Source organism: Lagopus muta, chromosome 9 (assembly GCF_023343835.1).
Source record: "Lagopus muta isolate bLagMut1 chromosome 9, bLagMut1 primary, whole genome shotgun sequence".
Taxonomy (NCBI): Eukaryota; Metazoa; Chordata; class Aves; order Galliformes; family Phasianidae; genus Lagopus; species Lagopus muta.
The window spans coordinates 789,164-812,807 of record NC_064441.1 but is presented as its reverse complement, the minus strand read 5'-3'; the positions used below and the strand labels follow the sequence as shown (position 1 = coordinate 812,807).

The 23,644-nt window shown below is 45.5% G+C and overlaps 1 protein-coding gene across 1 annotated transcript; it reads left to right on the top strand.

Moving 5' to 3' along the window:
* Nucleotides 1-2,062: 2,062 nt before the first annotated feature.
* On the top strand, nt 2,063-23,522 carry DHX36 (DEAH-box helicase 36). The gene is made up of 25 exons (XM_048954285.1): nt 2,063-2,273; nt 2,369-2,490; nt 3,342-3,552; nt 4,135-4,173; nt 4,614-4,784; nt 5,539-5,618; nt 6,615-6,689; nt 6,814-6,980; nt 7,532-7,613; nt 8,151-8,291; nt 9,471-9,573; nt 10,433-10,520; nt 11,082-11,137; nt 11,249-11,313; nt 11,783-11,926; nt 12,583-12,700; nt 13,316-13,414; nt 14,250-14,423; nt 14,740-14,826; nt 15,484-15,567; nt 15,694-15,793; nt 15,880-15,970; nt 16,909-17,029; nt 17,608-17,760; nt 18,758-23,522. Exons 1-25 carry the CDS (start codon nt 2,079-2,081, stop codon nt 18,941-18,943), a joined length of 2,952 nt encoding a protein of 983 aa, XP_048810242.1. The 5' UTR covers nt 2,063-2,078; the 3' UTR covers nt 18,944-23,522.
* The last annotated feature ends 122 nt before the right edge of the window (nt 23,523-23,644 follow it).

Here is a 23,644-nt window from a genome sequence, read left to right as displayed (position 1 = left end):
GGCAGTTCTCCCTGGCATTGAAATCCAATTTGTGCACATCCCATTCATGTTACACTTCAGCAGAGTAAATCTGTTAATGTCCCATAAGTTATGCTCTTGCAAAGTGATGAGGAACTCAGTTAAATATGATTCTTGCTTTTTAATTTGATTATAGTATCAGTTAAATGTAATGGCCTTATGCATTATATATATTGTGTTTGAGATAGCCTGCAGTTCCGTTCCATTACTGGGGTGCTCAGATCTCCTGGCACCGTTACCTGTTTTGAACCAAAGTAGATCCTTGTAGTCTCATTCTCATCCCACGCTGCTGTTGAAGGGCAGTGAAGGGTGAATACCTCTTCCCAAGAGTTAAGGGAGGAACAACTGAAAGCTGCTGTGCTGCTGTGTCCTCGTACCAGATTTGGCTTCCAGAGCCTTCCTGTGGCTCTGTTCCATTTCTCCACGCCAGTTTATTCATCAGTCCGCATCTTACATTATGGGTAGAATAAAACTGCATAGAAGTTATTTGTGCGTTTAGGCTGATGTAAAGGTGGTCAGTCACTCCCAAGATACAGGAGCACTGCTGCCTATTGCTTCTGCCCCCAGTGCCCATGCACACCTTGCCTCACCGTGTGCCTGTGAACAGGGTGAGCAGCTGAGTAGCTGACAGCTTGTTTTGCTTTCCTCTTGTGACCAGAGATGCAGTTTTTCCTGGTAAAGTTTTTTTCTTTCCTGAGGGTTTTTCCATCAGAGTTCTCTAATTCCCAAATTAAAAGTGACCTGAGAACTTTTTCAAACTATTTTGGTAGCACAAACAATTTTTCTTTAATGATTTTAAAGAGAGATGACATAGGAGAACTCTTTGGAAGGATGTGTAATGTTCTTCCATGTTTGGTTCGCATGGGCACATTGCTCACATTTCATGAAGGGATCTGGTAACATTTCTTGGATTTGCAATGATTTATTGGGTTTTCCTTGGCTCTCTTTGCTCCCCAGCAGTTCTGCAGAAAGCTGTGACATTGCTATCAGCTGTGCAGTGAGAAGGCGAGGAGGCATGGAGCACCTTCAGGTCTGCATTACAGCTCAGGTGTGGCACGAGAGGAGGGAAAGTAAGGACAAATATTTCCTGCTGGATTTCTCCTTCCCATGTGCCTTCCTTTCATTTACCTTTCACATGGATTTCCTCATACCCTCCCATGCCTGTGTGCTCTGTACTCAGCCCGTTTCTTCTGGGTAACCTCACCCAAAATTCTGTTGCTCTCTGTGCTGACGACTCAGATATCTTGCTCTCTTCCTCGCCTGTTAGTTAATTTGAATTCTTGTCTGAGCTTCTCTGCCATTTCCTTCTACCTGAAACAACAGCACTGCAGCAAACCCGCACATTCCTTACACGGATGCTCTGGGAGCTGCTGTGGGGCAGGCTGGAGGCTGGGAGGGACAGAATAAGCAGGAGGTGGGATTGGGGAAGCATTCGTAGTGCCACAGTGGTGCTTTGAGGCACCAAAAGGAACGCTAATTATTGTTAAAGGAGTAATAATTCTCTGAATAGTTTGATGTAGGTTAAAATGTTTAATTTAGCACCCCAGAGAGCACACCTTGCAGAGCAGCGTGAGCTGTGCAGCGTGGCAGAGCAGTGTGAATCATAGAATCACGCAGTGGCTTGGCTGGAGGGGACTTCAAGGACCATAAAGCTCCAACCCCCCGCCGCAGGCAGGCTGCCAACCTCTGTATCTAACACCAGCCCAGGCTGCCCGGGGCCGCATGCAACTGGCCTTGAACACCTCCAGGGATGGGCGGGACATCACAGCCTCTCTGGGCAGCTGTTCCACCATCTCTCCGCTCTCATAGTGCAGAACTTCCCTCTGACATCCAACCTTAATCTTCCCTCCCTCAACTTCAATCCGTTTCTGCTGCATAGAAGCGGGCGGTGCTGCCCGCCGGGGGGCGGCGCCGTGCCGTGCGGTGAGGGCGGCTCGCTGGGGGCGCTTCTGGCCCTGCCGGGACTCGAACCCGCGGAGCGCGGTGGGGGCGGGGCCCGCGGCCGGCGGAAGTGAGGCGGTGGAGGAGGCGGGCGGTGCCGCCGTTGGGTGCCGGCGGCCATGAGCTACGAGCAGCGCCGCGACTGGGGCCGGGGTCGGGGCCGCGGCGGCGATGGCGGCTCCTCCGGTGGTGGGGGGCACGGGGGCCGCGGCGGGGGCCGGGGCCGCCATCCCAGCCACCTCAAGGGCCGCGAGATCGGGCTGTGGTACGCGCGGAAGCAGGGCCAGAAGAGCAAGGAGGCGGACCGGCAGCAGGTGGGCCGCGCGTTCTGCGGGGCGTCGGAGCGGCCGGGAGCAACGCGCGCTGCCGGGCGGGGCGCGCTGACCGCTGACCGCCGCGTTTCTCGCAGCGCGCCGTGGTGCGGATGGACGAGCGGCGGGAGGAGCAGATCGTGCAGCTGCTGAACGCCGTGCAGCCCAGGGCCGAGAAGGAGCAGGAAGCCATGTCGTGGTGGTCCGGGGACGAGGACGGGTAAGGAGGCGGGCGGGAAGGATTTCGCGGCGAGGACGGCGGATTGCTGGAGAACTGCCCGCACGCCGAGCGGCCGGGAGCTCCTCGGGCTGCCTGGGGGGCACCGTGGGACGCGGGGGGAGAGGGGGAGAGCGGGGTGAGGTCGGGGGCTCGGAGGTCCTTTCCGTTTTTGCCATGTGTTCGGCCCTCCTGAGGGGGCCGGCGGCGAGCGCTGCTGTAAAGGGCTCCGCCGGGTTGATTGTGAGCTTAGAGTTCCAGATTTTCTCTTAGGATCGCAAAGCCCTGCCTGCCATTGACCCCCACCCAGCAGGTGGCCGGAGCTTCTGAGCCCCGCACCTCGGGCACGCTCCTAGGCTGGCGTCAGGCTCCCTTTTTCTGACGTTGTGCAGCATTGGGAAGCTAGTGGTCTCTGTGAGGTAGGACTCAGCCTTAACGCTTTGTCTTAAAGGACTTTAAACAGTATCAGTGAAAAGAGCGGCTGTGTGTTATGTTCATGTGCTGGAGTGGTGCAGGTGAGTCCCTGGTTGAAAGACGCAGTTATGGAGCAGCAGTTCCAACAGTGCTTTGGGTGGCAGCTCCCTGAGGTGTTCTGTGGCCTTGTTAGCTTCCTCAACAGGTAAAGAACACACTACACCTTAGATACTGTTGTAGAATCTTTGTTAACTGGTGGTTTTCAGACTTAATCATATTCATTTGTTACGTTCTCTTTAGGTTAGGAGTCAAATAGCTTGTCAGCATAATTTCTCAGCAATAGATATAAGGTTTGCTTGGCACGGCTCCCTGCGCTTTCCTCAGATGCCAGATACATGTTGGATAATCTTTGAAGTTTCTGTTCCCTGCCCTCATTTCAGACATACTCCAGAACAGCCTCCAAAAGTGAAACCAGGTGCTGAAAAAGCTGAAAAAGCTCCTGTAAAACGGCGACCAGTCTTGGAGAAAACACTTCTTGATCAGGATGTGGAATATCTCTTTGAAAAAAGTGATCAAGATGCGGATTTAGATGAGCAGCTTAAAGAAGACTTGAGAAAGAAGAAATCTGATCCTAGATATATTGAAATGCAGGTACTTTCCCAGGTTAAGGAGAAAATAGATACTACTTTGTCAGAAAAAAAAAGTCCATCGGCATTTACAGGATGTGTCAGCAGGACAGGGATTAAAAAGGCAGACTGTCAGTGATGATTTCTGGTTGCTTAAAATCCAACATTTTAACTGTCCATATCGTTTAGTTGGGTGGGAGTTCTGGCTTTCTTTTTTAAGGATTTTGTTTGTGCATTTACTTATAAAGCTGAAAGTAGGGTTGTGGGCTCTGAGGGGACACCTCTTAAAAATGTAGTGCAAGTTATTCTGATGGCCGTATGTAGAGCTGCCCAATGAAATGTAGTTAGCATCCATCAGATGGGAAAATGGTTCAGGGTCTTCCAGCTGCGTGTACCTCATTATGTGCTGAACTGTTTTACATTTTTACTGAGTGCAACGACATTGAACACGTGCGTGGAATTAAGTTCAGGTCTGGTGGCCCCGTTCAGCCTAAGCTGGGGAGTTTGTGCTGTTGTTTCTGACTTTAGTCTAGGTCATAGTTGGAGTCTGCTGTATCAATTCAGTGTTGAAGTGGTATTTTAAAACTGTTACTTTCTCATTTCTCAGAGATTTCGAGAGAAACTCCCTTCATACGGGATGAGACAGGTAAGCGTGTATTTAAATTGAAAGGAGATGTATTTCTCATGTGAAGTTTGTGTAACTGGGGCCAGTGGGAGGGAAAGCTTTCTTGCCTTCTATGAAGGTACTGAGGCCTCCAGAGTTTTTGTTTTTTCCAGTATGCCTCTCAGGTTTATTGCTTCATGATATGCAGGAATTTATTCAACCTCATTGGTACTGGTGGCATTGTTCATATAAATGAGCGTGTGTAGGTTGGCCTTACGCACGTGAAGTTCAAATGTACAGGAATTACCTTTGTGTGGTGTAAAGTAAACTTCAGTATGAATAGAAACAGAAAATATCTCTCTTTAGTTACCCGTGTGTTTTCCTTTAAGGTCATGTTACAGTGACAGGGACTTACCAAAATACTTCAGACGTCTGCTGTGGATCGTGATACTGAAAAACATTTTGTCTTTTTTTGGAAACAGGAACTTGTAAACCTCATAAACAATAATCGAGTGACTGTAATAAGTGGTGAAACCGGCTGTGGAAAGACAACACAAGTGACACAGTTCATCCTGGACGATTACATAGAGCGAGGGAAAGGCTCCACGTGCAGAATTGTTTGCACTCAACCCAGGAGGATCAGTGCTATCTCAGTAAGTGCTGTGAGGTGGGGCTGCTGCTGTTTGTTTTCTTCAGTGTCTGACCTGTAATTCTGAGATACAATTACTGTCTCATTCTGTTTGAAAGAAAATATAGTTTGTACTGGGCATAAGGAGCCAGTGTAAGTTAATTAGCTGAGTGTATGGTCTGCTAGACTAATTATAGCTAAGATCTGAAGGAAATGACCAGATAAATACTGCACGCCTCTCAAGGAGACAAATCAACTCTCAGGTGGCATCATGCTGGACTTAAAGCTCAAGGTTGGCATTCAGCCAATTCATATTGCTTTCTATGTAGTCCTGCTAGACTCTTGCAAACAGCAGCTCTGTTAATACACACTGATGTGTCATTTCATGCGTTCTGGTAGGAGTTAGAATGCAGGCAGTGTACATTCCTGTCCCAGGACTCAGTCGTGATTTATAACGGTGCTTTTAATGGATCTGGGCGGTGAAGTTGTGAGTTGAAATGAACAGTGGTGTTGTTTCAGGCCTCTTAGAAGTCTATCAATAAGAATATGACACTTAATTCTCTAAAACATATTTTGGGTTGCAAGCCTGTTTCTGAGTTGCTGACAGAAAACAATCACTTGGCTTTCAGAAAATGTGTGCTTTTCAGGCTTCTGTTGTCTGTGTTGCATCTTGTTTCTAGCTATTTCCTACTGATGAGTAGTTAAACTGCAGCTCAGCCTTTTGGTTTTTTTGGTACATATACATTTAATGTGTAATGCATTTGTTTTTTGGTTTTAAGGTGGCTGAGAGAGTTGCAGCTGAAAGGGCGGAAGCATGTGGTAATGGCAAGAGTACAGGATACCAGATTCGTCTACAGAGGTAGAAGAGGCTCTCTGGCAATTTTTATTCCTTCTTGTGAAGTGGTATCTATTGTTATTCAAGCAAGAAATAAGTGAGAATTAGTTCTTACTGTAGACAAGTGCTTTTACTCTCTTACTTTCTCCAAATGGAGTTCCTCTGAACGGCTGATATAGGGAATAATGGGTTGAAAGCTAGCAACAAGTGGGTATTACATTCTCTGTTGCATGTGAGTGAGTGGTTTGAGGTTGATTTGCAAAGTCAGTTCTGAATGTCAAGCTGTGTAGCAGTGGTTAGCACCAAACTATTAAGATATTCTACAAGGCCCTGCTATGGATAGAGGTAAAAGTGATGCCTCTAATCCATGAATTTCAAGGAAAAAATGAAATGCTGAAGAAGAATGTTGTAAGTTACATTTCTGGGCTAAGTTATGTGTTTGCTGCACTGAGCAATTTTATTGAGATCAGTTAATGAGAGTTAGGCTCATTAATAAGAGTCCATAGACCCAGTGCCACAGAACTAAAGTTACTGTGTTTGGAGTCATTAGTAATGCAAAAAAAAACATGGAACACTTCCAGCAAATAACAACACCTCACTTAAGATTGATGGAAATACTGCTGGAGGGACACAGCAGCTCGGTCCTTGCAGTGTCTGAGCTCAAGGCACTAGTTCATTGGTCTCACCTGCACTTGTCCTTAGTGTTTAATCAAGAACGGCAGTGGTGTAGAATTTAGCCTCTAGCTGTTGTCTGTGTTGAGTTCGGGTAACTGTAAGAATTTGGATCAGCAGATGGATGTAGGAATGATGTCTGGGAAGCCAGAGATCTGGCAGTGGTTGTTCTCCATACAAAAGGATGCATTGCTGGCTATTCCTTGTTCCTCCAGCTGAACTGTGAGCAGGTTCAAGTGTGAGGTGTGCTTCAGTGTCCATAATGATTGTCCGTGTTTTGATTTTAAGCTTCTGAAGTACTTTAAAATAAAGAAGAGAACTGAAGAACTCTTAATGTATCTCTTCCAGTCGGTTACCAAGGAAACAAGGTTCAATTCTGTACTGCACCACAGGAATTGTCCTTCAGTGGCTCCAGTCAGATAAGTAAGTTTCCCTATTCAATAAGGAACCGAATACGATTATCAAATGATTTGACCAATGACTACATCTGTCAATCTCTGTTTTCTATTACTGCAGAAAGTAAATGTTGAATGTTCTTCTGTTTTAGGCATTTGTCCAGTATTAGTCATGTAGTTCTTGATGAAATTCACGAAAGAAATCTCCAATCAGATGTTTTAATGAGCATTATAAAAGACCTTTTGAATGTTCGCTTGGATCTGAAAGTAATCCTGATGAGTGCTACTTTAAATGCAGAGAAGTTTTCCGAGTATTTTGGTAGGTGACATGCTTCCTGTGAGTGTTCCTTTTAAGTAATTTAGACGTCTGTTACTTAATGCTCAAGTTACAAGATTGATTTTTATCAGAACTAATGATTTCATTTTTCTCAGATAGTCACCAGCTGCTGGAGGGTCTTATTTCCTCAGTGCTGTTCCATAAGGAGCAGATGTTTCTGCTGTTGTTACCCAGACATATTGCAGGAATTCTCTGCACAGTGTTTCTGTAGTGAATATTTACTCTGATTACTGCATGTTAGAAGTCATGAGTGGGCAAGCAGAGTGAAGCCTTTTGTTCTTCATATGTCAGTGTTTATTCTCTAGCTGGAAAGAGGTGAGCGTGCAGGAGAGGGCAGTGCTGCTTCTGTTCAGTCAGTTCATTTGGAAGTGAGTTCAGCATCTTCTGTGAGAATTCAAAGGGGGGGGGAAGCAACAAAAAAAAACTCCATAGACTTGGAACTATATTGCAGAAACAGTGAAAAATGCCCGTGGACTTCAGTAGTGCAGCATTTTATTTGTTGTTTTGAAAACAACTTTCACCTTTCTCGATAGATAACTGTCCAATGATTCACATACCTGGGTTCACTTTTCCCGTGGTGGAATACCTCCTTGAAGATGTAATTGAGAAGTTGAGGTAAGAGTATTTTCTGGACACCACTGTAGTTCACAGTTTGGTTGGTTTTGGCATTTTATTGGTGTGTATTTTTTAATATTATTGCAGTATGAATAATATTATTAATATTATTGCAGTATGAATAACCTGCCAAAAAATCAGCTGGTTTAAGAAGGAAAATTGTGCTGGAAAGCAGACATCATCTTGCAGAAAAGCTTTCAAGAGGCATCAGCAGCTTTTAGTGTAGCAATCTGGGAGCGCTGGCTTTGAGGAGGAAAAACTCCTGCTTTTTCTTTTGGTGTGGTGGATTTTTCAGGCTGATAAGCTAATCTTTGATTTGTTTGTTTATTTTTCCCTGTTCTCATGCTTACTGGAGATGGCACTGTTATTTATCTTAAAAAATTGGTAAATTTTTTCAGGAAAAGTGTATCCATTTATCTCATTAGATGATAGGGCTGAAATACTGTGTATTGTCCACAGTTTGGAAGAAACAGTTGTGCAGCTGGATCAAATGACTTCAGTTTCAAATGTAATTAAACTTGTTCTTTAACTTGAAAGATACACTCCGGAAAACACAGACCGTCGGCCACGGTGGAAGAAAGGCTTCATGCAAGGCCATATAAGCAGGCCAGAAAAAGAAGAAAAAGAAGAAATCTACAGGGAACGGTGGCCAGAATATTTAAGGCAGCTGCGGGGCAGGTTGTTCTCACATTACTCTCTTACATTATTTGTGGTTTTTCTGTTTCTCAGCTGAGAAACAGAATTTTATTCTGTATTTTAATACTGTGCTTTCATTAATAATGGAGTATTTGATCTGTGGAAGACGAGAATGATGGAAGTGCCAGTACAGTTGGCTCTGACTGCTGGAGTGATCTAGCCAGTCACAGAGATCTGCCTTCCTTTGCCTGTGCAAGGTTTCAGAGAGCTTACGGCTGTTGGGTTCACTTGCTGCTGCTATTATTGCCCATCGCAGTCCTCAGCATAGCATTGGGCTGCTTATGCTTTGTTCCTGATTTCTTTTCTTGTCAGCTTTGCTGTGTTTCAGGTTTTTTTCATTTTTCAGTGGTAGATCTCACAGTATGGCACTCTTGTAATCAGCATAATACAAAATGTGCTGCTGTTCTTTCTTCCAAAAGACTTTTCCTCAGAATATTTCAATATGCCTCTCAAGTGGTTTGAAACCAAGCTAAAGCATTTTGCCTCTCAAGCACCCAGCAGAGATTTGCCACTTGAGACATTCTTTTTGCTTGCCAGCATTTGACCCCTTTGGTTAATTAGGTAGTGGGACAATTGTATCTCAGGAACAGCATTTTTGTTTCCTCCTGTTTTATCTTACCTCTGCAGTTTGTGACATTCTAAGTATTCAGCTAGATAAAAATAATCAATAATAATAATGGCTCGGTTTTGTCTCCCTCCTAAGGAAACAAGTGATCAGTCTGTCTGTTCTATCCCATGGTCCACTTGCCCATTTGTACCTCTTCGTCCCTTTCCCAACCAAGTCTGTGGAGCAGGTTGTTAATTGGTGTTAGGTTTCATGAAAAGAAGGGCTGAAGAGATGAGGTGCTTCCTGTACTCACTGAGAGGGAGGCATGAATTGAAGGGGGAGCTCAGGCTACAGGTCCTACGTAATCCATGAGGAGGAGGGAAATTCATGCAGTCACAGTGGCGTTCTTTAACTTAGCTGACTAACCTGGCAGCGGTTGTTCTGAACAGAATCTTGAGAGCACGTTGTCTGTTCAAGTGTTGTATCTCCAGATGAAGAAAAGAGAAATTGAACAGCAGCAGTGTACATGGATGAGTAATTGTGGAGCCTTGCAGTGGATGTGAGTGCATGACTGGGTGTGGGTGAACCAACGTGCTTCCTTCTGCTGCCCACAGGTATTCAGCGAGTACTATCGATGCCTTGGAAATGATGGATGATGACAAGGTAGACCTTGACCTAATAGCTGCACTTATCAGACACATTGTTCTGGAAGAAGAGGTATGTTTCTGTTTCACAGCTTTGTATTTTCAAGATACAACTGAATTGTGGCCGGTGGCTGTTACAAATAACTACCAACTTCATTCTTATCATCGTAGATATGAGGTCTTTTGAATGTCTTTAGAGCAATCTAGTATCTTTAAGTTGCAGTAACCTAATTGCAGTATTAATTTCAATTTCTACTTTCTATTGTTCGTGGTAGAGGAAGTGGCTCTTGGAATATAAAGACGTCAGGTTCTGAGCCTGAGAATCCTAATTAGAGTCTCATTAAAAAGGATTGTCCAGTAATACTGTTAGGCATGTTGTTATCAGAGTGCTTCTGTGCTTGAAGTAAGAGTAACTTCTGTTATCTCAGGTAACTTGCACAGGTTATGTAGAACATACAACCTGGAGTTCTGTATTCATTTCTTTGTTCAAAAACAGCCGTGGAAGAGCTGATACTTCAGCTGAGTTCTTGAAAAGAATTTTGGTTATTAAGAATGTCAGGTTATTTGAAATTTCAACTGATAGAGCACTGGAGCTGTGGATAAACTTAGTGTGTCTTGCTTTGTTCTTCCTTGAAAACTCAAACATTAGCCTTTTTGTTTCATTGCAGCTCAGATTCTTCAAATGTTTGCATGGCAGCATCTAAAACACTGCAGGGAAAACGTGTCTGAAAAGAAACTTGGGTTTCTTAAGCTTAGGTGTGCAGTGCACTTTTTTTTGTAGAAAATAAACCTGTAGTTGTCCAAATGAGGAGGTTTGGGATCTCACTTAGCAAAAGGCATACATCAGTGGGCAAGGAGCTCTTTGGTTTTGTGCCCAGCACGTAACATTCTAACATGCTCCTTTTCCCATTCATTTTCTCACTTACCTACAGGACGGTGCAATTCTAGTGTTTCTTCCAGGATGGGACAACATCAGCTCTCTGCATGATCTCTTGATGTCACAAGTCATGTTTAAGTCGGGTAAAAAAAGAACAGTTTTTTTCAGTGGTTAATGGCACATTGCTTTGTTTTGGTTTCTAGAGGTTAATGCGAGCTGCTTCAGTGGAATAATGGGATGATTTTTGTAATCACAGATAAACATTGAGGTAGCTCACAGGTTTTTATGTTCTGAAACAGGAATGCATTTCAGAATTGGCCCTTTGTTGAAATGAGCAGCGATGTGGTGGTGGTAGTCCTGGTAAAAGACAAATTCTAAGAGCAATCTCTTGAGTTTACAATGCAGTTGTCATCCTTACAAAAAGGTTCTATTTCCCCCTCCCTCCCAGCCCCACATTTCATTATAGCTGGTGTTTAATTTGTTAAAGTTGCATCTCCATTAGGATTTATCACCTGCATTAAACACTGATGTATTGAACTGCTAACAGAAAGCAGACGAGTCCATGTGCCATTATTCAGAATAAGAAATGGAAGCAGTCATTCATTTGCAGCATAGTTTCTCTATTCTGCATTCTTGGTTTTATTTTTTGCCCTGTATGATTAAAGTTCCTGTACTTACACCACATCTTCTCCTCTCATTTTCAGATAGGTTTATTATCATCCCTTTGCATTCCTTGATGCCTACAGTTAACCAGACTCAGGTAGGCGTTTCTTCTGTTACACAGTGAAGTAACATTTCACAACAACAGAAAAGAATAATTGTGCATGTGGTTGGTTTTCCAAGCATGTCAATGGGCTGTGGGTAATTGCAGGTGTTCAAGAAGACCCCGCCGGGAGTCAGGAAAATCGTGATTGCTACCAACATTGCAGAGACCAGGTAAGCAGCAGTCACACGTGCGTGTGGCCCCTGTAGGTTTGGTACAGCAAATGAAAGCAGAAGCCTGCTTCATATTCCACAAAGTATGTTTTAAAGATTCATATCATTCATTTATTAAATCACAAATGTCTCAAGATAAAGAACAAGCTGGAATTTTCTCCTGAGAGTTGTCTAAAAAAATCAAAATGTGGATGATGATACGACCTGCAGTTGTTGTGTGTGATAACTGAGTTGGCTGTCCTCTGCAGGCTTCAAAACTGCATGTGGTGACTCATGCCAGACCTGTCAGAATAGAGCAAGCTTACTGTTGAACTGTTCAGTAATGCACTTATTAATGCATTTATTAATGACCAGAATTTTTGTTTCCTACTCGTGGTTTGGGAGGGGACAAAGAAAGCCTAGATTTGTAAATTGTAGGTTGAGCTTGCAAAGCTGGAGAGTTATTAATTTTCTCTTTATTTTTAAACAGCATTACAATAGATGACGTGGTGTTTGTTATAGATGGTGGGAAAATCAAGGAAACCCACTTTGACACACAGAACAACATCAGCACAATGGCTGCAGAGTGGGTTAGCAAAGCTAACGCCAAGCAGAGGAAGGGTCGAGCAGGAAGGTAAGGAGGAGGCTGGTTAGGAAACGTGGTGATGTTAACTTTCAGCTGGCCTTGAAGCACGTGTGTGCTGGAGGTGCTGCCTGCTTACCCACACCTTCAAAGCAGGCAGCTCAGTGCTCTGTCACTGCTATGGGAGGAGCAATTTCATTGTTTTCCTAGCAGACTGATGAAACTTTGCTGTGTTCTAGTCATGAGTTTCTTTTCACAGAATGGTAAATCTTGTGTTCTATTGTTTATTAACTTGTATTGGTAGCATTTGCCCTCACTTTTGAGGCTACAATATATTAAAGCTAAAATTGCCTACAAATTAACACTGCTCAGCTGTGTACCAAATTTTTGTTTGAAGCTTCTCTACATCTCAGAATTCCTTGTGGAGTATTTTCTGTTTCCTCCACACACTGTACAGTTTTCTCTGTTCTTCTCGTTGTTCCTTTTGAGCAATTATGAGATCTGTGTTTTGTGGCTTTGTTTCCCTGTTGATGGGTCTGCATATCTGAAGCTGCAGTAACTGTTACACCTGTAATAAATCTATTCTAATTTTCAGAGTGTTTTGAAGAAATACTTACAGGTGAATGCTTATAGTATAGGTGAATGCAATCACGGTGTCCCAATGTCATGAAAAACCCACACATTTTTTTCCTTTAAATCTATTCCAGAGTGCAGCCAGGCCACTGTTACCATCTGTACAATGGGCTGCGTGCCAGCCTGCTGGATGATTATCAGTTACCAGAGATCTTGAGGACACCTTTGGAAGAGCTCTGCTTACAAATCAAGGTAGGCATACGTGTCTGCAGGTGTTCGCTTTTCTGTTGGTATAAAAGGTTGAGAGCTTAAATGATTGCAGCTCTGAGCTTAGAGCTGTCCTCAAGTGTGAACTCTGATACACCATCAGAACAACACATTCAGCTGACAACTGGAGCAGTTTTGGCAGAACCCAGTCAAACCCAGAGAAATGATTGTTTAGGATAAATAAAAGCTGAAGCGTTGATGCAAATTTCAACTGTGCTTCTTCTCAAAAAAAAAAATCATTTCATCAGAGGTGCTTCTGTGAAAATGCCAGTGAGTGCAGGGAGGATTCCTTAACATCAGTTCTGGGTAAAACTCTTCTCAGGTAGCCACAGGTTTCCTTTTTGCAAGTTTATGCTGAATTCCAGCACATACCTAAGGAATGCCTTGTGTGTGCATTCTGAGTGAAGGAGTAGAGATGTGGTGAGATTTTTCAACCAACACATTTCTATTTTTGCCCTTGCTCAATTACCAAAATCCTAAATTCAAACTGAATTATTCACACCTTTTGTAATCAGCACGGTCACTGTGCGCTGGTTTTAGGTAGGCAGCCACCTTTCTCCAGTTGCTGCAGGTTTGCTGTTTCTGTTTGCTCTCTTCCAGATTCTAAAGCTTGGTGGAATTGCTTATTTTCTGAGTAAACTCATGGATCCACCATCTCGTGATGCTGTAATGCTGGCCATTAATCATCTGATGGAGCTGGTAAAGTATTAATTAACATCCTGTTTCATGCATGCAAGGAAAATTGTTACTTCTGGTGTTTGGTAGGAAGATTATTCTGGCTGCACAAGGTCCAGACATTTGAAACACTACATTATGCAGACCCTTTATATCTTCAGACTGTACAGTGTTCTGCCATCTTGACTGAACAGAGAAGGCGGTTTCACATCAAGCAGCACATAAACTTCCAGGATTAAGCAGTTCCTGAATTGCTGAAAATGCTTGGCACAACTTTTATTTAGATTCCCTACAGACACTTACCTGGGTAGTTCTGTAAAACCCTGCTCGTGTGTGATTGTATCAAGAGTTCCAGCCAGTTCAGTGGAGAGTTGGAGGTGTGTTTTCTGTGGGCAAATAAGAGAAAGGTCTCATCTGTGAGTGTGCTTTTGGATGATGGGGAGGGAGAGATCAATGACGTGTTCATGTTACTGGCTCCTTGCCCTGCCAAGGCTGTGTGAGTAGCAAAAGAAATAAAAACCAGAAGTGATAGGAACAGAAAGGTGTGGATCTGGAAAACATGCTTGGCCAAAAGAACAGGAGGGCACTCAAATGTCAATCAGTCTTCATACTTTGGTACAGAAGGACACTGACCAGTAACCACGTGAAACACAAAGGCGGTTGCTCTTTCATTGTGTCTCTTGAACATTTCCACTTCTGCATCACTTCATGGTCATTTTCCTGCCTCTACCCCCTTATTAAAGCCAGCTGCCTTCTCCAGATACTAGGCTTTCCTTTGTTTTCTAAGTTTTCCAATGATTGTTTCAGGGAAATCCTCCAACTTCAAATCTCAGTAATACTTTGTTTTCCTTTCTGACAGAACGCTTTGGACAGGCAGGAGGAGCTGACTCCGCTTGGCGTACATCTGGCACGGTTACCAGTTGAACCACATATTGGAAAAATGATCCTCTTTGGAGCTTTGTTCTGTTGCTTGGATCCAGTACTTACGATTGCAGCAAGCCTTAGCTTCAAAGACCCTTTTGTCATTCCTCTGGTAACGTTTCTAAAACAGGAATTGCGATTTTAAGAATCTCTGAAGAATGTTAGAATTCCTGTACTGATACAGTGTAGTGTGAGAGCACTTCAGTCTCACTTCTGTGTCAATTGCACTTCTTATCAGTACTGGTTGCCCACACGTACTGTGATGTACTACTATACATTTGCCTGCAGAATACTGGAAGTAGCATTGCTTTCTGTGCATGCTGCATACAAAGTATTGCTTTATGTATGTCCATTAAGCTGGGGAAGAGAACTGGGTGGAGGAATGGCCTGTGAGTCATGAATACTTTGTAAATTCCAATTGTTTTTAGGGCAAAGAGAAAGTGGCAGATGCCAGAAGAAAGGAGCTGTCGAAGAATACTAAAAGTGATCATCTGACTGTGGTGAATGCTTTCACAGTAAGGATGCTTTAATGTTTCTCTTTCAGAAGCTTTTACTTGGGCTTTAAGCTTTATTCTAAGGAAAGATCCGATCTGTGTGTACTCTCAAGTATTTATTGGTTTCTACCAAAACAAAACCAAATTAGTTTTCACCCTTCTAGCCTCGTTTTCCGCCTCAGTAGCCGAATTTCTCATGGATGTGCTGTTGGAAACATAACTTCATGGTTATCTTGGTGCTCTAAACCTGTGATTGATGAGAGATGAGCTCAGTATGCTGTGGCAGCCCTTCAGAAGTCACTGAGTCAGTGCTTCTCGTGCTCTGCAGTATGGTGGGGCTGACTTCAGAAGTGTTGGAGACTTTGCTATGTAGCATTGGGCAAGGAGGCCACTAAATGAATGGTGTGGAAAAATGGTTGCTACTTCTAATGTCAGCAAACAAATTTATGGCAAATTTGACTAGATTCCACTTCTCACCATTCAAAAATGTTTCTCTACTCAAATGCTGTGTATGTAATATAATACAGAGAGTTGGAAAGGTCTGCCTTCTGTCTCATAGAGGGGAAAAAAAAATGTAATTTTTGTTGACCTCCAGTTTTTTGCTCTCTTTATTTGTTTAATTTCTGTTAGTAAATTTTCTCCTAAAAGATTCCTTTGAAAGATGGTTTGAATTTCCAGGGCTGGGAAGAGACTCGTCGGCGTGGTTTCCGAACTGAGAAAGACTATTGCTGGGAATATTTCCTGTCTCCAAATACTCTCCAGGTAACATTCTGGCTGTTAGGGGCGGGGGAAGAGGAACATGTTGATGGGGAATAGGAAGAGGTGGTTGTTTGTTGTTTTGTTTTTGCACAGCATCGTTCTGGGACTGTTGTTGTTGTTGTTTCCTAGATGCTGCATAACATGAAAGGACAATTTGCCGAGCATCTGCTTGCAGCTGGGTTTGTGAACAGCAGAGACCCCAAGGATCCCAAGTCCAATACCAACTCAGGTAAATGATGAGGGAAACTGAAAGCTTTTGATCAGTCAGATTCACAGTTGGCAGAACCATGTTACTTACTTTGCTGTCTTCTACAGATAATGAGAAGTTGCTCAAAGCTGTCATCTGTGCTGGCTTGTATCCAAAAGTTGCAAAGATCCGGCCAAGCTTTAGCAAAAAGAGGAAAATGTAAGGATTTGTGTGACCTTTGTTTGCATTGCAGGTAGTTTCTGTATCAGGTAGAGGGGCAAGGCAGAGCAATGGCTAAAATGCATGAATGAATCTCTTTGTACAGATCCTCCATGGGTGTGGGTTACCTCATTCGAGAGCAAGGGATCTGAGATAGGATTGCTGATCTTTACTTACAGGAACTGAGATGTTGTCTGACTGTTTGGATATTGGCTGATATGTGAAATAATTGCTGTGACATTATCATGCAGTATGTGATGCTAAGATATGTTGATAACACAGCTGCAGAAGGAGATGCTGTCATTTTCTTCTACCTGCAGCAGCAGTTGAAACACTGTCCCCTCTTGTTGTTTGTCAAGACAGAACCCAGCAATTCTGGTCTTTTTATCTAATACTTGTCATATTGTCGGGCTCTTCATTCTTAATAACTGTTATTCCTAATAATATATACTTATGAGAAGGGGTATCTATGCTCTCATGAACATGATTTAAGACAGAGTGAAGGGTTGAACATTTGGATCAGCTTTCTGAGCAAGTAATGCAGAAACAGCAAACTTAAGAGCAATCACTGTGCCTGGAATTAAAAACAAAACAAAAATTAGTGATTTTTTTCCATAGTAAATATAAGTGTAGGTGGTCAGAGTTCTGCCTAATTTAGTTCTGTCTGCAGCTGGCACTGCCTCTGGTCGGTTACTTCTCCATTTTAAACTTAGAAGGGTGTGCTTAAAATTACCTTAACGATGCACTTAACAGAAAGTTTACCAGTCTGATGGAAGTTGCTGTGTCTTTGCATGTTGCCACGTGGTGGAGCTGGGTATGAACCAGCTGCAGGGAAGATTCAACTCTGAGATCCAGCAAACACAAGATTTGTTGCACTCACCCCTTTGCTGGACAGGCTGGTTCTGCTGAGCTGTCAATATCTTCTTTTTTTTTTTAAGGGTGAAAGTTTGCACCAAGACAGATGGAACAGTGAATATTCATCCTAAATCTGTTAATGTGGAAGAAACAGAGTTCCATTACAACTGGCTGGTGTACCACTTGAAGATGAGAACTAGCAGTGTACGTGGAGGTTTATGTTTGTGTAATTTGATTTATGTAGCTCTTTAATGAAGCTCAATTGAGATGGAGGGAGTATTGAACAGTGCCTCTTACTGTGGCCCAGAAGGTATGGAGCAGCTCTGTTTGAAGCTTTCCTCTTCCAGGCCATGTGTTTGATGCTCCCTCAGGGTCTGTTCCCTGTAATGCTGGTGGGGTTGTTCCATAAGTAACTGAAGCACCAGCTTCTGCTAGGTGCTTGCTTCTGCTTTTAAATAAAACAGTGTATTTTGTATTTCCAGCCAATGTAATGCTTCTAAATATGCTGAGAACCCAAATGCATTGTGAACTCTCTTCTTCCTGTTTGTTTGCCACTGGGACAATTAGTTCAATTCTTCACTCTGTGTAAATGACTGCATTTGGGACCATTTTTGCTCCTGTTTCATTTGGTGTTAACTCTTCCAGCTGAGTTGCTTCAGGTTTGCTCTGCAATGAATGACTGAAAAAATGATCTGCCGGAATTGTGCTTTGAGTTTCCTGAATGGCTGTGATGTCAGTTGAGATGCTTTCAAGACTGACTGGAAAATTCTGTCTTCTTGCAGATCTACCTGTATGATTGTACAGAAGTGTCTCCATACTGTCTGCTGTTCTTTGGAGGAGACATATCCATTCAGAAGGATAAAGACCAGGACACCATTGCTGTGGATGAATGGATAGTTTTCCAGTCTCCAGCGAGAATAGCACACTTAGTTAAGGTGACTGTGTTCAGTAATGGTGTGTATGGAATCTCAGTGTAGCAGTAGCTCTCCTTGGAGACCTTGTATCACTGTAGAGGTATAACAGATCAGTATTTTTCATGTATTCGCAGTAAATATTCTAGGTATGATAGGTAAACAAAATTTATCTTCTGAAGGTAAGTGTATGAATGCAGACTAAATGGGGGTTGGAGATTCATGATCCTTGAGTTCCTTCCAACCCAGGTCATTCCATAAACAGTGGTGGTAAAAGTAGCATTCAGAACAGCTGAATTCCTGTGACAAAGTGGGCAGAAGCAGGCAGTGATGAGCTCCATGGTGTCTGGCCTTAGGAGCAGGCACTCCAAATTCGTAGCCTTGAGTTTTCAGCATAGTAGCTGCACTGATGGGGATGAGGGTTGTGCTGCTATTGCAGTGGTGAAAGGAAGTGGTGTTCAGCTGTGCAGCCTCTGCTGAAAAGTCTGGGGGATGCTGAAAAATTCTGGAGCTTTCAGAGAAGTGTTGGAGGGCAGATGGCAAGGATTTATGAACATGTCTTACAGGAGGAGAATCGAAGAGTGTGATTTCTGTAGTTTTCTGTAGCAAAAGCTCTGTGTGCCCATGAAGTAACCAGATGGATGTGGAAATCAGAGGATGGGGCTCTTCAGTTGGCAGTGATGCTCCCCAGTGGGAAGAGGAGCTGAATGCAGCTGTGTATTACATCCTAGAAATGGCACCTGATTTCTTTTTTTCTAAACCTGAATACTTTTAGACCTGAAATAGTCAGCTAATGAGTGAGTAAGCCAGCAGTGATTGTGTCATAAAAGGCAAAACGCTCGTTTTAGAAAGCTGCCTTTTGATGCTAAAGATTGCAATGTTGAAATGAAATGTGGGAGCAGCAGGTGTAGGGATGAGAGGGCAGACGGCTCTGCTTACTGGGGTAACGCCGTGTGCTTCCTAATGGGCTCTCTTTCTTTCTCTCTCTCTCTCTCTCCTTCTATCACCCTTCTGTCTGCAGAATTTAAGACAAGAGCTCGATGATCTTCTCCAAGAGAAAATAGAGAACCCCCACCCTGTGGACTGGGACGACACTAAATGCAGGGATACAGCAGTACTGACAGCTATTATAGACTTAATCACCACCCAGGAGAATGAAAGTGCCAGGAATTTCGCTCCGCGATTCCAGAGCGAGCGCTACAGCTGATGCACTTCAGCTGCTGCGTAAAACCGGCGTCCCCTGTTTTGTTTCGTTGTTGATAGCAGTTATTGAGCTGGAGGGAAGGCTGAGGGCAGCTCCTGCAGCAGCGTGTCTGTGTCTGCATGTCTTCTGTGTCGCTTTTTAAATAACAAAGCAGCAACGTTAGCAGTGTTAGTTGGTGTACGTTCGGTTCCGTCCCTCCTCTGAAGTCCCCGTAAGGCTGCGGCGTTCGTTCCTCACCCGCTGCAGCCGCCCCAAGGACGGTTCCCGCTCAGCTCGCTGCGCAGCGCTCCTCAGCTGTCGTTGATGACGAGAGGCGGCCGTGCAGCGAGCGGCTCGTGCTGGGGAGGGAACGCTGCAGCGCGGCCCCGCTCCTGCCCCTCCGTGCCTTCTGTGCCCCTCGGCGCTGAGCGGGACCCCGTTTCCGGTCGCGGTGGAATCCACCTGAAGGTTTCGTTGTGTTGTTTTTTTTTCACTCTCCGTGTCACATTAAAGGACTTCTCTCCCAGGCGCGCTGTCGGCTGCTCTCGGCCCGCTGTGCGGCTCGGCGCTGCTGCTCGGGGCGGCGCGCGGCTGCAGGTGCGGACATCGCGGCGGGGCGGGGCTGCGTGCGCGGCTCCAACGGTTCCAACGGCTGTGGCGGCCCGGGAGGCGGCGGCGCTGAGGTGAGAGCTGCGGCAGGGCGGCGGGCGGGACGGTGGCCCCTCGGCTGGGTGCGGTGGCGGTGCGGCCCTGCGGGTGGCCGCGGGCGGGGGGCGCCGCAAGGCGCCGTGCGGCACCGGGCATCGCTCCGCCCCGCTGCCCTTCGGCGGCGCTCCCGGGGCTGCGCGTTGTTCTCCTGAGGCCGTTCGCGGATCGGCGCGCCGTGCTGGGCTCCGTGCTGGGCCGCCCCGAGCTGCGGCTCCGCGGAAGGTGGGTGCGGTGCGGCTCTGCCCCTTTCCTTGGGCGCAGAGCAGCGTTGGGCGATGGAGGACCCGCTTGTTTTTGGCTTTAAGGCCGCCTGTAGTGGTTGTAGTGGTGCTTTTTAAAGGGCTCGGTTTTTAAAGACAGACGTTGTGTCGGTTAGGTTGCGGGGCCGGCGTGGAGCGGGTGCGGGGCGCGGTGAAGACGCAGCAGTCGATCGGTGCCGCTGCTCGGGGTCGGAGGGTCGGAGGCCGGTGCGGGAGTGGTTGGAGCTCGGGAGCCCCGGGGCTGCGTCCCGCAGTGCGCGGCCGGTGGGGAGCTGCGATGGGAGCCGCGAGCTTCGTGCTGTGGGGCAGCGGCGCGAGGGTTCATTTCGGGCGTTCATTTCGCAGCGGCAGACTCGGAGCTGCGATGTCGCGGCCTCGTGCTCGCACAGCTGTGTCTGGCCGCTCGTCTGCTCTCCGTGCGCGGTTCTGCTTTGATGAAGGTCACCGCAGCGGGCCCTTGGAGCAGCGCGGTGCTGGGGGGTGGCAGAGCAGAAGGCCTTAATGCCAGCAGGGAGTTTCTGGTCCTTCTCTCTGAGATCTCAGAGGCTCATCTCCGAACAAGTCAGAATGGTGACTTCTTTACGGGCAATAAAAACACAGGGAGGGTGCTAGGAGGCAGAAACAAAAAGCAACAAACCCTCTGAAAATGTGTTTGTACAAACTAAAGGAAAGCTTTGTGTAAAGGTGAACTGCTTGTTATGATGCCTTCAATTTGAGATGACTGAGAGCCATGGGGGAATTCAGAGTGGCACGAAAGCCAAAGGCTGTGAGCACTGCAGGCAGGATGGCTGTTCTGGGCACAGCTGCAGGCCTGGTGCCACACCAAACCAAACATTGTGTGGGCTTTTGTTCCAGGTGTGGGAGATGATGGGTCCCAGGCTGGTGCTGCTGCTGTCAGCTGCGTTAATGGGATCTCAGTGCTTTTCAGAGGGTGCTGCTTTATCAGGCCAGCAAAAACTCCCCTCTCCAATTTTGTGACTTCTTGTAATCCTTTGTTTGGGCTGTGCACAGGTGGTGCAGTCTCACTGATGAGGTGGCTCAAGTGTAGCCTGATTGTGGTGGCTGCACCTGAGCAGGGAGGGCAGAGCTGAAGGGTTACAATTCCCAAATTGTATTTGTAGGAGGGAGAGGAGGTTTAATATCTGTATACCCAGCGTGAGATCAAGAAATGTTCAGATGTTGGTCCAGCCAGTTTATTACAGTCTTAATTAGGGAGATGGGGAAGGGGAGAAGAGGCACTGTTACGAATTAAGGTAATGGGGAAGGGAAGGAGGGCGATAGAAAAGATAGGAAAGAAGAAGTAAGGAGTCTTTATAGGAAGCAAGAGGGAGACAGTCACCAGCATGGATCCAGCATGGTTCATAGTTCAGTCACTGATCTTCAGTAGTGGTGGCTGTTCTGTTGAGGACGACGGTGACCACGGCGATGATGGCACCTTTTCAGTGGTAGTGAAGTGGTCGAGTCAGCTCTCCTTGGAGTGGCAGATTCTGGCTTTGGGATCTCAGTGGAAATTCCTTTGTTCCCATCTTCCTGGCCTTGCCAGCAGATGAGAGGGAGCAGGGAGGCGCCAACTTGTATCTTCACAGGATGCAATGGCATCATCCCCCAGCGTCCCGTAGCAAACAGGAGTTACTTGGTCACAGGCCAGATCTTCCACCCGAGAACAGTCCTGAGCACTATCTTCTGAAGATAAACAGCTCCAAAGAAATGCTTTCAAATGTAAAATTGTCCACACAGTGATGTTGAGAGACGGGTGGTGCTGTGTGACAATCATCTCCTAGAGTCTTATCAGAAGAAATAGCTCAGAAAGCAAGCTTTGAGCCAGAAAGAAGGATTCACACACCAGGGCAGGAGGCAGGCAGGTGAGGCTGGCCCCGGTGGTCACTGCAGCCCCACACAGGGCGCTGGAGGAGCTCTGTGCTGGGCACCTCTGTGTGCTCCTCTGCAGAGCTCCCTGCAGTGCTGGGTCGGGTGGGAGCTGGTTGTGCTGGGCAGGGGAGGGCTGTGCTGGAGAAGCAGCTGCAGCAAGATGAAGGGAGCTGACGGCAGGGCTTGGCTGCTACTGCTCACAGGTGCAGGTGTGGCCTTAGTTGACACATTGCCCTTTGGACACGAAGAGCTGCCTTATGTGTTACAAATTGAAGTACTCTTTCCGCAGTTAGTGTAGCTACATCACAGACTGATACTTTCCATCTCTGCTATGCCATGAAGCTTTCCTATCCTTCCCTCCTCCCTCAGAGGCACTGCTGGCAGACCAGGCTTTAGAGGCACACAGCAAAGGTAGGCGACTGCTTTCCTACTGTCCTCAGTTCCTTCAGGCAAGTGAACCACAGCCCTGTGTAGCTCTGTGGCTTCTTCCCTTGCTATGTTGAGCTGTTCTCCCACACCGCTGTGGTTCACTGCTCCAAGTTCACACAGACACAGAGCAGGCAGGGCAGTGCTGGTTCAGACACACAGAACTTCCCTGACAAGAATGGTGCTAATGGCCGGCACTGCAGTGCTCCGTGAAGAGAAACTGAGGCTGTATTTTGGTAAGGATTTTATTGATTGTTGTCCTATAAAATCATAACAGTCTTTGATTCCTTAAGAACCGTGTCTGAGAATAAGAAAAAGGCTTTTAAAAAACATTACAGCACTTCTGGAAAAAACAGGTATGAAAAATATATACAGTGTATTAAAAATCTGAATAAAATTAATGCCTGGATTTATACATTCAGTTATGTGTTAAACATCTGCCTGTGTACAATAAATCCTTCGTTAAAATATTAGCAGTACTTCTACTATGTTAAATAAGACTTTGCTCAGTGTACAGTCTGTATCACTGCCATTTGCTCAGTCTGCTTCTTATAAATTAATCCCGAAGGCTGGAAGCTGCTGTCAGCCTGCCAAAGGAAGCATTTCTGTACAAATGTCTTCCTAACAGCTTTTCAACTGTTACAGAGGTACATATTTACAAAGTTATTCACACATCAGCACATTACATTCTATGTAAAACAGTGTCCATAACCTTTTAACCACCACGAGGACTGACAGCATGCCTGCTACCACACACCTTTCTCTCACTTAATGCAGCCTGCTCTGTCACGAGCCGCTCCATACGGAGGTGGAGATGACTGTAATACAAACTGTCACATCTACGTACAGAAAGGAGGAGCTGGAAGTGATTTAATTGAGTGCATTCTGTTCACACCATATTAAGTAGTTCTTTTTTTCAGTGGAATTCCAAGGCTAAATTGCAGATGCAAAAACAGGCGTTGTGTGAAGTGCAACTGTGAGAGGCCAAGAAGGGTGTTTGTGAAGCAGCACCAGTCAGAGCTCCTCCAGCCCAGGGCTCCCCTCCTGCTCTGGGGTAGGAGAGGACAGAGATGCCCACTCTGCTTCCACACCTCTCCTTGCTGCTGCCCTGAGTTCCTATGCTGAAGCTGCAGCAGCTTCGTCAGCCCCATGGGTCTTATTACTGCCCTTCTGCTTTTGCCTGTGGACTCAGGGTGATGCTAACAAATGCTAATGATGATATTCAGTGAACTCCAGTTTGGTGAACTTTTACCTCCACAGCAGGAAAAAACTCATTTCTGCAGCAGAGGAAGAAGGAAGAATTAAAAAAAAAAAAAAAAAAAAAAAAAAGATAGGAAAAAGCACTTCATGTTTACTGTAGGCCCCATTCAGGCAATAACTTGGCAAGAAGATGTAACTCAGCACCTGGGAAAAACTAAAAACAGGCAGATTTCCAGCAGTTACAGTGCTTTAAAACACCAGG